Consider the following 13063-nt stretch of genomic DNA (forward strand, 5'->3'; position numbering starts at 1 on the left):
CTCTTGACAAACGCGAAACACCGTACATGGAAATGGTTGCCCATACGATCACGATCACGATCACGATCACTATCACGAAACGACACACGCATGTCGTCAAATATGCTCTGTACTTGTATCTTCCTATCCTGCAGTTCAACTCATATGTAATCATTTGTGGGCTACTACCATATTAAAAACAAGAACTCCTCCCCCCCCCCCCCCCAAAAAAAAAAAAATTCAATTTAAAAAGTTTATACCCGCACTACGCAATTTTCAGAAAAATGCATAATGTATACCTGACCTGATGTGCATCCAACAGCAATTGAACGTCCAAATACAGCTGATGCATTTGGTCGATACCTTGGCGGTAGCCAAACCATACGTGTACTGCCCTTTGTAACCCAGTTTGTATCAGGGCTGATGCGATAGTCTTGGGAGTCTGCATCTTGTGACGAGACCTCTGATGACACTGCTGTAGGAATCACTTGGACTGTTAATTTCGGAAATTGCGAGCCATTCGCCGCCTCGAATGCTAGGCCTCGTATAGGCCGACTGATATGATGAATTTTGCGACAGCCACCTGATTTTAGATCCCATACCCTGATTGTCTGATCCTTTGAGCCTGAAGCAAGAGACTGGGCATCATGCGAGAAAGCAAGTAGGGTTATCCAATCCTTATGGCCCTCGAGGGTCTGCAAACAGTCGCCGGAATTCACATCCCATACCTTGACTGTTTGATCCCTCGAACCTGAAGCAACCAACCGACTATTAGGCGAGAAGCTGACCGAGATTATCCAGTTCCTATGACCATCAAATGTCTGCAAACAGGCGCCTGATTTTACATCCCACAGCTTAATTGTATTGTCGCTCGAACCTGAAGCAAGTAGCTGGCCATCAGGTGAAAATATGACTGAGATTATCCAGTTTTTATGGCTCTTCAGAGCCTGCAAACAGACGCCTGACGTTGCATCCCATATCCGAATTGTCTTATCGCTAGAACCCGAGGCAAGCCGCTGGCCATCAGATGAGAAGACGACCGAGTTTATCCCGTCACTATGGGCCTCTGGAGGAGGTCTGGAGCGATACCAGTCTCCTTTCCTGTATGGCTTTAAATCGTTCCAAGATGGTTCCTCAGCCCTGTAAATCATCTGGGCTTGACGCCTCTCCACTGGACTGAAGAGAATTGCAGATACGTATACTTGAAGTGGCACAGACTCAACCATCCATCTATTTCGAAGAGTGAATTCCATGGAATCTCGTACTAGGGCGAATGCGGAACTGTCGGGTGCTAGGTCCTATTCTAATTAAGTATATATCCAAACATATTTGAAAATGATAAAACTCACTTTGACCAATTCGTTGAGCTTTGTAATTGCGATAGCGCCTGCTGACATGCTTCGTAGAAGGCTTAGCGCCTCAAGCCAGTTGTAAAAGTACTTGCGAAAGAAGCCATTGACTACGCCATGTTTTATGAAATCTCTCTTTTCTTTATCTCGATCTTTATAATCGCAGAGGTGGTCAATCCAATAGACGCATGAGTATCGTACCGCGCTTAGAGGGTCTGGGTTGGGTGGTTCAATTTCGTCAATCTCAGGCCCGGGGGCCCCCAAGCTGTACATATCACGCTTTAAAGTCCTCTTCATAGATAGCAGCGATTGCGTAATGATCAAAAAATGAATGCCGTCTTTTTTGAAAAGAGGGCTCGTGTTCTGGGTCTGACATAGGAAGTCTTTCGCCGACTGGTGGAGAAAGTAGACTGTATCATTATAAATGGTAATGAAAGAGTTGCATCGCTTTACCGACTCCGTAACTGTATCAATGTCATGTGGAGAATCCCCAGGCAAAAGAGAGCAAAGCTCAGGCAAAGTAACTGGCCGATACACAGTCAACACGAAACCAAGGATCTGTTTCCAATTAGATACATCTTTAGGAACTTTACTCATCTCTGTTAACATCCACTGATACAAATCATAAACATTGGATGGATATGATGAAAGCTTTTGAATGATGTGCCGACTTTCGATTCCATCATCATCAAGATTTCGACAAACCAGGGCAACCCAAAGAAACGTATCTTTGGCATTTGAAAGCAAGTAGGCCTTGAGTGTTTGCTCCATCTCCTCTTTACAGCGCTTCTTTCGCGCCAAGGCCTGTACTTTGTGACTGATATAGGTTTGAATGGCGGCTGAGATGGAATCCGTGTTCAATTCGAGATGTAGATCGGCCTTCTGCGCACATTTTTGGAATGTTTGTTCGATGAGGGGCCAATTGCGACTTGATACTATCCACTTAACATCGAAAGATGATGACGCCTGGGAAATGAAATTGAGAAGCTGCTCAAGGCCCTCTGTACACTCGTCGAGAGCATCAACAACTATTACCGCATCTTTGAGCCTATGATCGCTCAGTATTGCAGTCATTATCTCAGAGATAGTCGTCCAAGTATTGACATCTTTGAAAAAGCTTTCTCTTGCATTCTCAAATTTCTCCCGCACGTTTGAGATGAGAAAGGGCTGCTGTTCGATTAGAAGATAAACAAGCCCGCGCAATACTGCTACTGCGCTGTTGAGGCGCGAGTCAGTGCCTTGACAAAAAAAATATGACAGCAACGTGTTGGCAGCCGGGTCTGCCAATTGTGTCGTCACCTTCAGTTCGTCGATAATGCCGCACAGCAGCATTGTCTTACCCTTTCCTTGGTCACCTTTTATCCAGAGTAACCGGCTAGATTCACAATCACGCCAGTTTCTGAAAATCTCATTCTCCAATATCCAGCAATACGAATCTCTGAGTAGACCGCCTGCTGTATCCTCAATGCGTATCTTGTCCATCCTGGGATCAGCGACGTATAGAGCCCTGAGACAATATTTATCCATGTTTGCTTTACGAATCTCGGTGAGGTCCTTGGGCTGACTACCGATTGGCGGCCGCATGTTTTGGAGATCCATCTCTAGAGCGCTTGCAGCGTCGGCGAGTTTCAGAAATTTTGTCTTGGTCTCTTCCACATTGTATTGTTCCATGTCTCTTTGTACGGCGCGTTCGACGTTTTGAATCGCACTGAATTGGCTGGCCCAGCTATCTGTTTTGAGAATACTTTTCGACGAAGTGGCGTCCAACTTCTCGTGAAAAAGGCAGATGTTTCTCATCAAATAAGTGAGAGCTTTGTTGTAGAGCTGGACAATATGTGTCTGTAGCTGATCTCGTAGTTGTGGGGGGGGAATCGTCTGCTTTATTCACATCAAGAAGCAAAGATGCCAGCTCCCGATACCACTCTATTCTTGACAAGATGTAGGCGATGCCCTTGCCAGTATCCCCTGTATTGGTGATAATTCTATGAACGACCTATCCATTGTTAGTAAAGCATGATACACTCTCTTTTCTTTAGTTAGTAATATCAATTATGCATACCTCTGCCAAAATTAAATCGCCTTCGCAGGCACTTATGACTCCCGGGGCCGCTTGTATGGCCTTTTTCATTATTTCTCGTATGAGGTTGATTGCCTTTTTGCCTTTGTTGACTTCGCTGCTATTGGGTAATGCCTCTAGCATAAAATTCAAAGCCTCCAGAATAAGCTGATTCGGTTGGTGTAATTCTCTCTCCTGTGCTTTTTCCATGAAGCATATGGTTTGTTCAACATGATTCGACCTGTGGAGGATAAGTTTGCTTGATAGAATATTTTCATATGTCTCAACTAATTCGGGGTTATCGCATCTAAGGCCATGGTAAGCTTGACTCCAAAGCTCTTGGAGAAGCTGGTATTCATAGAGATGCAATAGGAGTGTGTCTGGAGCCTCTACTTCCTGGCCGAGACTTTTGAGGCGCGGTTCCATCCATTCTCCTTGTGGCCATTCTACATCTGGAGGGGCCTCAAATTGGAGCTCATGCTCGCCTTTTTCTTTGGATACATCTTCCCTATCGAATTCAATTTCGTCATCCAAAGTGCTTCCTTTCTCAGAGCCCTGATCGCTGCTGAGAGCTTGAGAGCTGGAGAAGCTATTCACATGGCCGTCTGTGATCTTTTTTGCTGATAGTCGTATGGTGAGTAATCCTAAGAATTGCAGATGGTCGGCGATGTGATCCATCATTGGATTTATCATATGGTCTACCCCAGGCTTTTCAGCGTGGGCGGCGGGCTCCTCGTCCGAGTCAAGCTCATCCTGGGCTGTTCGCTCTCCACTTGGCTTTCCTTTGTGCTTTAGAACATTGCATCGCAATGGTTCTTTGCCACTTTTACGGCTCTCGATGATATCATTAGGATCTAGAGGTAATGTTAGCAGTTCGGCAGCGGTTTGCGATGTAGAAGACATCCGGGATACACACATACCGATTGTTGATTCTTTAGGCTCGACAAGTGGCAGGCAGCATAAGGGGCAAACATCTTTGGAGGGGCCAGCATCTGATACTTCTTGACGTTAGTGCGAAGATAATGGATATTGTTGCTAATCGGGGTGGCTGTACCTCTTCGCCAGAACATACCATGGTACTTCTGCATATGGGCTCTCCAGTCAGACCGGCGAGCAAAAGCTGGAGGCTGTATACATAAACTTGAAATACACACAAAAGGTAACAAGTCTTCATTAACATGGCATCTAGAATATGATTCTTAGCATCTATTATGAAGATTCTCCGGAGAATCAACTTACTTCCACCACGTGCTATCGTTGAACTCAGCTTCGCTGAAATTCTTTCGACAAAGAGGACAAGGTTTCAGGGTCTCTCCATCCTCGAATTTTGGAGGGTCAGGGAATTTTGCTCTGCTTCCGAGGATAGTTGATGCTCCCGCTCGTCGTGGAGAAGGCATCTCGGCGTCTACTGTCGGTACAGTGTATCTGGAATCCAAGTCCGATGGCAGAGTCTCAGATAGTGTTGAAGTAACAACGGGGATTTTGTTTGCCTTGAAATCTGGTAGAGATTGCTTTTGATCTATGATTGAGGGTTGCGGTGAAAATTTCTTGGCAAGCAAGTGCGATGAGTTTTGCCGTATCTGTGTAGACCCATCTTGGGACTTTCTGTCGAAGCGGCGGTTTTTGCGCAGTTTTTGGTCGTTGGATTGCCAGTATAGAAACTTCATATGCGTTTGCGTCATTAATTGACTCAAATACCTTCGGAGGCTTTCGGGGGCTTTGGGGTAGAGACAATCGACTGCCAACATCGCCTTGAAGCTGAAAGAATAAGCCTCTGCGGGCTTTTTTTGTTTCAAATATTCTGACCCGGCTATCGAGAGCTGAAGCAGGAGAATGCCATATACGTATTGCAATTCTGTCAAGTTCGTTTAATGACTGCTGAATATCCTCAAGCTCGATTCTGCGTATATCTACTCCTTCGTCTGAAGAATCGTCCGAATCTCGTTCACTGGGGTCGGCCGTTACTACTATTCAGTCAGCTCGCAGTTCTATTGAGATTTGCGCCGCTATCTTACCCTGAAGAAGGCTCGTATGTAGCATTTCTAAGCACATGAGAATAAGGTGGCGGTACTGTGGATGACGCTCTAGGCGCTGATCAAGCCTTCCATTTCCCCCCGCGAAGACACCGAGATAAGCCGCCCAATCGAGGAATCTCTTTTCAAGCTTCCGTAAAACGAACTCGTATCTATCTTCTCCATTTGATTTCCAAATCTGAAGAATATTTACGAAGAGGGTCTCGCAGCCACTAGCTTTGGCTGAGATAGGCCCCTTTGCTGCCTCGGCCAGGCCAAAGCCATCAGGCTGGGGAGGTGTTTCATCTCGAAAAGCCGGCATTGCTGATCTGGATGTTGAATGCACTTTTCTGGTTGATATATACGAGGTAATGAGCGGTCAGCATTGCTCTGTAGGTATAGAACGACTACTCTCGGCTGCCTATCTGTTGTGGTACGATGGAAATTGATTGAGCGGAGCAAATATGCGTGCGTATTTGTAATTTCAGTTCCCCGCACACCTACGGGTTACACAAAGAAAAATTTTCAAAGGCTCTGAACTTCGAGCTTTCAGCGAAGCGCATTGTTGTTACGCGGACAAACTCAGTGTTCAAAGACTGTATTGTGCTCGGATTGTCTTTACCGTTCCAAGCCTTCACGAACCTAACGGAGAAAACAACGGAAGTCGATCGTACCCCGATACTAGCATTCGGCCTTACACCCAGGAATACACCCTTTGATAGTCACAGGAACTGAATCCCAGAGTTGTGTCTTCTTCTTGCTGGTCATACTATCTATCAGAAGCTTTATCTTGTCCCCTACTTCTCCCTAGAATTTACGCTCAATCTTGGCCACGGCTTGGTCACAGTGTCAAGTCTAGGGCAGAACTATCGCCTAATCTGTTATACCAAAGCCTATATTTCTCTTATCCCTTCTATATCTCCTATGACGATTTGTGTATATATCTTCATTTATACTGGAGAGACTAACTCGGCTAAAACTCAGCAAGCTGAACGCCGCTATGCCATTAAGATACCCGACTCTTGGCAACATTCTGAATTCTACCGAGTGGAGGCTGATATCTGGGCTGGAAGAGAACAGCTATTACTTTATGGGAGCAAGTATTGCGGCTAATGATAGTGACCAAAACAGAACAGCGTTAAATCTCCGATTCGCTCTCTACAAAATTGAGCAGCTGCTTAGCACAATACTCTGCCATTCACGGGCTGATTTATTACATTATATCAATGTCCAAAAAAATGACGAGTATGAGAATTCAGAGGGCCCAGAGAGCTCAGGGAGCTCAGACGACTCATCATGTTCAAAGTCGATGTCTCTATCTGCTGAAATCTTGTTTAATTTACGGCAGCTATGTTCTCTGCTTGAAGCACGAGTCAACCGCTATTTGACCCCTTTTGAGCCCGGCGACAACAGCCGGCCTGGAGACTACCCACGACTGACGCAACTCATGCAGTACCTTCGTACAGCTAGCTTGTCTCCGCTTATTCCCCTGCAACTCATTCCACGTTGTAGATCTATGGAATCTAATGGATCTATTAGACCTACCCCAATTCAGTTCCTCTTCAACATCGCAGAGGATACAGTAACTGCAGATGCTTTTATTGCCTCCATTGTCCCAGGACAGGGTTTACCTGACATAAATACTATGAAGCGAATGATAGCATCTGCTGAGACAATGATACATGGTCTCCGTTCCTTTAGAAACTTTGTTGATGGACTGCAGTCTTCTGTACTCCCACAATACAGCATTTGCAACTCCAATGGACCGCAGCCTTTTGAACCCCTACTAGGAAGCGACTTTATTGATGGACTGCAATCTTCCGTACCCTCGCAACACAGCATTTACAACTTCAATGGACTGCAGCCTTCTAAAACTCCACCAGGCAGCACTGAAACTCAATCGAGGGAAGCTTCTGTATCCATCCAGCCATTTCCAATGTTTGCTTTGATCCAAAAGTTTCGCCAGCAAACAACGATAGCTTACCGCGCAATCCTGTCCCACGTTGAATATTGCACCGATAGCAAGCCTACAGAGCACAATGTTCTACTCCAGCTGCCGAGATGGGAAGATATCTCAAATGACGAATCTCAAAACATGAAAGGCAATTCGCCAACTCATTTATTCTTCACAATATGCTCAAACAAATGGCAGCTTGCAAGAATGTCATTTCTTCTGTAAATCATCTTCAATATCTCCGATCTAAGATTTTGAGACACACACTGATAGACGACAGGCCGGAGCATAGCAGGTCGTTCAGAAAGCGAACGCTTTACAAAGCTCTGAGTGATTCCTACGATGATGAGATGGATCTAGAATTCTACATTCCAGATGATTACAATGACGCAGAGCACACCGACATACGGTTCCATGTTCCCGTAAGATTAAACGGAGCGCGGAGATATGGCAAGAGTGTTCCGAGTCAAGATGATAGCCTTTGGTCTTTGATCGAACGAGGCTACTTCGCAAAGCAACCCGGCATAGACTTATGGATCGATGACGACAGCAGCACCATCATTAACACAAACCAGCGTAAGACGCTGGCAATCAGCCTCGTTCTTGGTTTGATGTTGTCTATCGACTGCAGCCACAATCTCGACGTATGGGACCCAAAGAATATCCATTTCTTAAAGCCTATAGACAAAGATTACACCCCGTTTATCTCTATCCATGGAAATAACAGCGCAAGCGTTCGAAATCGGCTTTCGATTGCCGGATTGCACTCTCGTTATACCATCGATGAAGATGAGGAGAATTTGAGACCAATGCCCCAGTTCATGTTGTTAGCGAAAGCTTTAATGCAAATTGCGTGGGGAGACTGTCTTCGGTCGATCAAGGTACCGGAAGGCTCTCAAAGTGCTTTTATGGATCCATGGAAAGAACTTCGGGGCGGAGTCAGCTCATACTACCAGAAGATGAAATGTGATTCAGAAGGTAGTCGGGAATCATTGCCCTTTCTGGAGGCTGCCCTGGGTTGCTTGAACTTCCACAAAGATTATCAGGTCCGCTTGAGAGGTGCTATGCCAAGTCAGGAGATTGAAATTGCGTGGCAAGTGATCTTTGATAAAATTCTTCTCAAGATCGACGCCAATCTGGTTTCAAAAGGCCTCAGTAAATCCAGCTCAGACTCCGCCACAAGCAACAATTCTCTTGCCATCATCACGGAGGGGGCCACGAAAATGAGTTTATCGGTTCCATATGTTTCGGATCAAACTCACGTCAAACTATTCGACACAAAGCAGACGTCGAACCCTTCAGCGTAAGCCTCTCTGCATAAGATACAGCTTGTTATTTTCCTTCAAAAGCTAACTTATTGTTCATTTCACAGGGCTAATGAATTCTGGCAACTCCTGGAGAGATTCCACAGTTCATCCTCGCGCTATATCTCTGAGCATAGCACATTATCAGAAGTAGATTTGCCTCGGCGAATCCGCATAGCAGTCCTTGATACTGGCATCGACTTTCATCACTCAGCTATCTTAGAAGCTAAAGAAAAGGGGCGCATGAGTCCTGAATGGTGCTACAGCTGGGTTGGCGATAAATCTAACGCACAAGACGATGACAATGATTTACATGGAACGAACTGCGCCTACCTCCTACATAAAGTAGCTCCGGAAGCCGATATATATATTGGGAAAGTGTTCGAACGAAACACTGTGAGACTCTATGAAGCTGAAAACATAGCCAAAGTAAGTAATACTATGACCAAGAGCTGTTAAAACTACGCTGGGTATAGAGGTGCAGGATTCCGTCGATATATACTAAATCAATGTATACAATAGGCTATTGAATACGCGACAAACGTGTGGGACGTGGATATTATTTCCATGTCTTTCGGACTGATGCGTCCAAAAGCTCGGGGCGATGGAAATAAAGATGAAGAACGCCTAGCCATGGAAAGATTCAATCAGATCGTCGACGACATTGAAATCGCGATTCGAAATTCGGCTAATTTATCTCGGATCTTCTTTGCAGCAGCCTCTAATAGTGGTAAGAATGAACCACGAGCATTCCCAGCAAGTTATCAGCCCTGGGTAATCTGCGTTCACGCTTCAGAAGGGAATGGCGAAGACGGCGGCATTAATCCCGAGCTGGGAAATGGATTTAACCTTATGACTCTCGGAATGGGTATAGAATTGATGGAGAGAGAGTGTGTCATCAAAAATGGAAAAACGACGATTCACAAATACAAGACGGTGATCAAGTCAGGCACGTCGTTTGCAACACCCGTCGCCGCTGGTATCGCTGCGATAGTGCTGGACCTTGCAGCGCGTGTGAAAGAGATTAACAGCCGAGCGAAAAGGAAAATCAAAAGGCATGAAGAGATGGAAAAGATTCTGCGGCTTATGTCGACAGCTAAGGGTAAGGAGGATGTCCGCGGCCGGCTGCACTACATGGCTCCGTGGCTTCACTGGGAGAATGGGTGGGAGATAGATGAGACTAAATGCCGATTGGTCTGGGACACAATTAACAATACATTGTTATAGATCAAATCATTGTTTAATAGGATGTCGGAGCATCATCAATGTTTTCGGAAACAAGCTCATTGATTCAATAATTGGACTCAATAGAGTCAACAAATTTAGAGACAGGACCCAGTTGTACGATGAATCTGACTCTAGATCCAATACGGTCAACCGTCTTGAAGGACAAGTCAAACCAGAATCCAAGTCACAGCGTCTTCTTCGCCTGTATGGCCCTCATCTATGGTAATCTGTCCCGCTGCATTGTCGACTTCATCGTCAACGAACTTGAGCCCGTCCAGAACGTCCTCATCCTTCGCCTTGGGGTTTCCCAGCGTTGCTCCGACAATGTCTTCAGCACCCCGTCTCGTACCGTCCTTGTCCCACCAAATCTTGCGGACTCGGATTCCGAGAATGAATGGCGTCGAGCCGTCAAAACTCGTAGAAACATTGTCGTCAATCTCGAATGCTGCACCCCCACCGACTGTAGTGCCCGAGTGCGGATCAGTCGCAGCGACCTGGCCGCTGGCTTTGCTCTTCTTGGACTGAACCTTGGAGAGCTTGGCTCCTTCAGTCCACATCAGTCCAGTAATTATGTATACGGGCTTCTTGCGCTTCGTATTGTTAATGTGAAAAGCCACGTTGTCGATTTCGAGGGCGTTCTTCATGTATTCGGGTGTTGGAATGAAGTATCGGACAAAGATTTTCTTTACTGTCAAGGTTTCGTCGTTCTCGCGGTTACGCAAGAAAGAGAACATGGCGCCCATGCTATCGCCGCCGAAGATCTTGGCCCAAATGCTACCTTCGATGACTCGGAGCTCTCTCAGACTGCGACTAAAGCCGTCTTTTTCAGCAGGTTTGTCAAGCGGCCACAATTGAGAGTTGGGAATCTCAGCAGTGTCTCCATAATCGAGGGGGGAAAAGATGCTGTCAAAATCAAGACCTCGCAGCATAGAGCCCAGCTGTAGGTGGCCGTTGGGCGGCGGAGCGATGCTGAAGTCCGGACATAGATGAAAAGCAGGCTGGGGGCTAATAGAAGTGGCCATTGTGACTTTGAAATACTAAACAGGGTCGGTAAATAAACAAGTCGTGATATTTGCAAATTGTGCATACAAGGGAGGACTCGGTCGGGACGCAATATCTGCACCTGAGAATTGAGGCCAGAGGGGCTGGTGGCAGCTTCATCACGTCGCACAAGGATGTGAGGGGTAACTTGCTCACTACATGTAAAGATGTCAAAAGAGTGCAGCGCAAACGTCTCGTATTCTCAAAATACTCGGAGGTGCTAGTAAAGCCCTATTAGATTCACTTATTCAGTGAAACAAGCTGCTCTCCCAACTCTTTATTGGCCAAGCTGAAGATGTAGTGGACATTTGAGCTTCTATAAGGCCAGTAGGAGCTAAGCGCATTCATATATATGTATTCAGCCCTGGTGCTGTACGACTTGTTGCTGTTCTCTCTATCGAATGCGTACTAGGCTCTATCAAAGATACTTCATAAATAAGAGCTGATGTGGTATAGCCCCTAAATATTAGAACATATCATTCAGAGAAGATGAACTAACCCCACACAGTGATGTTCTCAGCAGTGCGCGTGATGCTTCTTATTCTTGGCCTCATGATTCAATGCGTCTATATGATTTATTCAAATATGTAGATTTCGAAACCAGATGACGAGTCCAAGACAAGGCCAGGATCTGAGATTGATAAGGATGCTAGCTGGACTACACGTAGCCCAGGCTCAGAAAACTCAGATCACTCATCATGTTGACAGTTGATGTATTCATGTTTTGAATGGCTTTGGGTTACTATGACTGAGGGATATCAGCAATGATTGTGATTAGATGGTTAATTTGAGCTATAATGAATAAAGAGAAGATGGTAATTGCTTGTCATTTATGAAGTTCAAATTAGATAGAGAGCTTAGGCTCGTTTTCTTTCCCTCTCAGCTTTTTCCCCACCCAGTTGAGCTCTAGTTCTTTTATTGAACGGGCAGGACATATCTAGTGCTGAACAGTAAGGCCGAAGACATGAATATCAGAGTCGTCACCACCTTGATTATAGTTGCCCATCTTGAAAAAGGCCTTATCTGTAGTGAAGTATTGCTTCAGGGTCTTGAATGCTCCACCGTTGAGAGAGAACTGGAGCGTGCCACTCTCAAAGCGCAACTCATAGTTAAATCGGCTGCCAGGAGAGACAGTGCCAATCTGGTTCAAGTCCTGGCCCTGGCCTCCGGTTGCAACAAACTCAACACCGACCGTGATTTGGCCATTGCCATTATAGTAAACCTCAGCCTGACTTTGTTAGTAATATAATTGATGTATAGTGGTTTGTTTACAGGACTTACGAGAGGCTTGTTGTTAGAGTTTGACTGGAACACCTGGCCAATGCAGATGCTGCTACCACCGGTGACGAGGAGGTTCGCCGTCAGGCGGTTGGTTGCAGCACTAGAGCTCCATGGAGTAGTCTCGCCAAATTCGGAGCGGCAGCGCGGTGCACCTGGGAAGGTAGCACAATTTCCTCCTCCAGGAGCCTTCATGACCATGGCACCATCGCCAGACTCGGTGAAGAAGTAATGGTGGCCAGGATCTTGGTAGCCACCGCAGCCCTCGAGGCGTGAGGCAGGGATTTGATCTGGGTTGTTAGTGCTGCCGCTTGGCAACTGAAGAACAAATCTGCTAAGGTCAAAATTGCCACCGGGAGCACAGGATGCGTTCAAGGCGGAAGCAGCTGGGAAAAAAAGGGTAGTGGCAACAATGGCCATAGACTTTGGGACGAGCATTATGACAGTGGAACGAAGGTTGAACCGAGCAATAGTTGGTTTGATGAGATACTTGTAGATACCGCTCTTTCACGAAGGCGGCATTCACCTTTATACACTTATAGTAGCAACGGATTGAGCTTGTACAGGAGAATTGATTCCAGCCTTTCCCCCCTACGACGTTCCACGCTTACGCGGGGACCACCGAAAAGGCTCCGGCAAGTTCTAATTTATACACCAATGATTATACACCAATGAGCAAGCCCACACAATCGGAAAAAAGTCTTTCCAAATGAACACAGGGGTCACCCCTGGTGCCAATGGAACCTTGTACTAGCGGGCTTATTGACAATCCAGGGGCACTCCCTGTAAGCCCAACGTCGGAGGTTCAGCGGGGTTTACGCTGGGACTCGTGCTAGATTTAAACCCATGACCTCCGCAAGACC

General features: G+C 46.1%; 4 protein-coding genes across 4 annotated transcripts; 1 reads left to right on the plus strand and 3 right to left on the minus strand.

Annotated features, from left to right (window-relative positions):
• Nucleotides 1-226: 226 nt before the first annotated feature.
• On the minus strand, nt 227-5811 carry TrAtP1_012386 (uncharacterized protein). Its single transcript, XM_066115510.1, has 10 exons — nt 5400-5811; nt 5191-5348; nt 4624-5135; nt 4457-4569; nt 4305-4376; nt 3388-4238; nt 3217-3321; nt 2628-3152; nt 1329-2495; nt 227-1277 (listed from the first exon to the last, which is right to left on the minus strand). Exons 1-10 carry the CDS (start codon nt 5716-5718, stop codon nt 234-236), a joined length of 4866 nt encoding a protein of 1621 aa, XP_065971609.1. The 5' UTR covers nt 5719-5811; the 3' UTR covers nt 227-233.
• Nucleotides 5812-7529: 1718 nt separating this feature from the next.
• TrAtP1_012387 (uncharacterized protein) lies at nt 7530-9881 on the plus strand (the record flags this gene model as incomplete). Its single annotated transcript, XM_066115511.1, has 3 exons — nt 7530-8653; nt 8723-9083; nt 9177-9881. 3 exons carry the CDS (start codon nt 7530-7532, stop codon nt 9879-9881), a joined length of 2190 nt encoding a protein of 729 aa, XP_065971610.1.
• A 167-nt stretch (nt 9882-10048) lies between these two features.
• Nucleotides 10049-10903, minus strand: TrAtP1_012388 (uncharacterized protein; the record flags this gene model as incomplete). The annotated part of the gene is made up of 1 exon (XM_014090224.1): nt 10049-10903. One exon carries the CDS (start codon nt 10901-10903, stop codon nt 10049-10051), a length of 855 nt encoding a protein of 284 aa, XP_013945699.1.
• A 755-nt stretch (nt 10904-11658) lies between these two features.
• Nucleotides 11659-12798, minus strand: TrAtP1_012389 (uncharacterized protein). The gene is made up of 2 exons (XM_014090223.2): nt 12204-12798; nt 11659-12150 (listed from the first exon to the last, which is right to left on the minus strand). Exons 1-2 carry the CDS (start codon nt 12636-12638, stop codon nt 11860-11862), a joined length of 726 nt encoding a protein of 241 aa, XP_013945698.2. The 5' UTR covers nt 12639-12798; the 3' UTR covers nt 11659-11859.
• Nucleotides 12799-13063: the final 265 nt, after the last annotated feature.

This window comes from Trichoderma atroviride, chromosome 7 (assembly GCF_020647795.1).
Source record: "Trichoderma atroviride chromosome 7, complete sequence".
Lineage (NCBI taxonomy): Eukaryota > Fungi > Ascomycota > Sordariomycetes > Hypocreales > Hypocreaceae > Trichoderma > Trichoderma atroviride.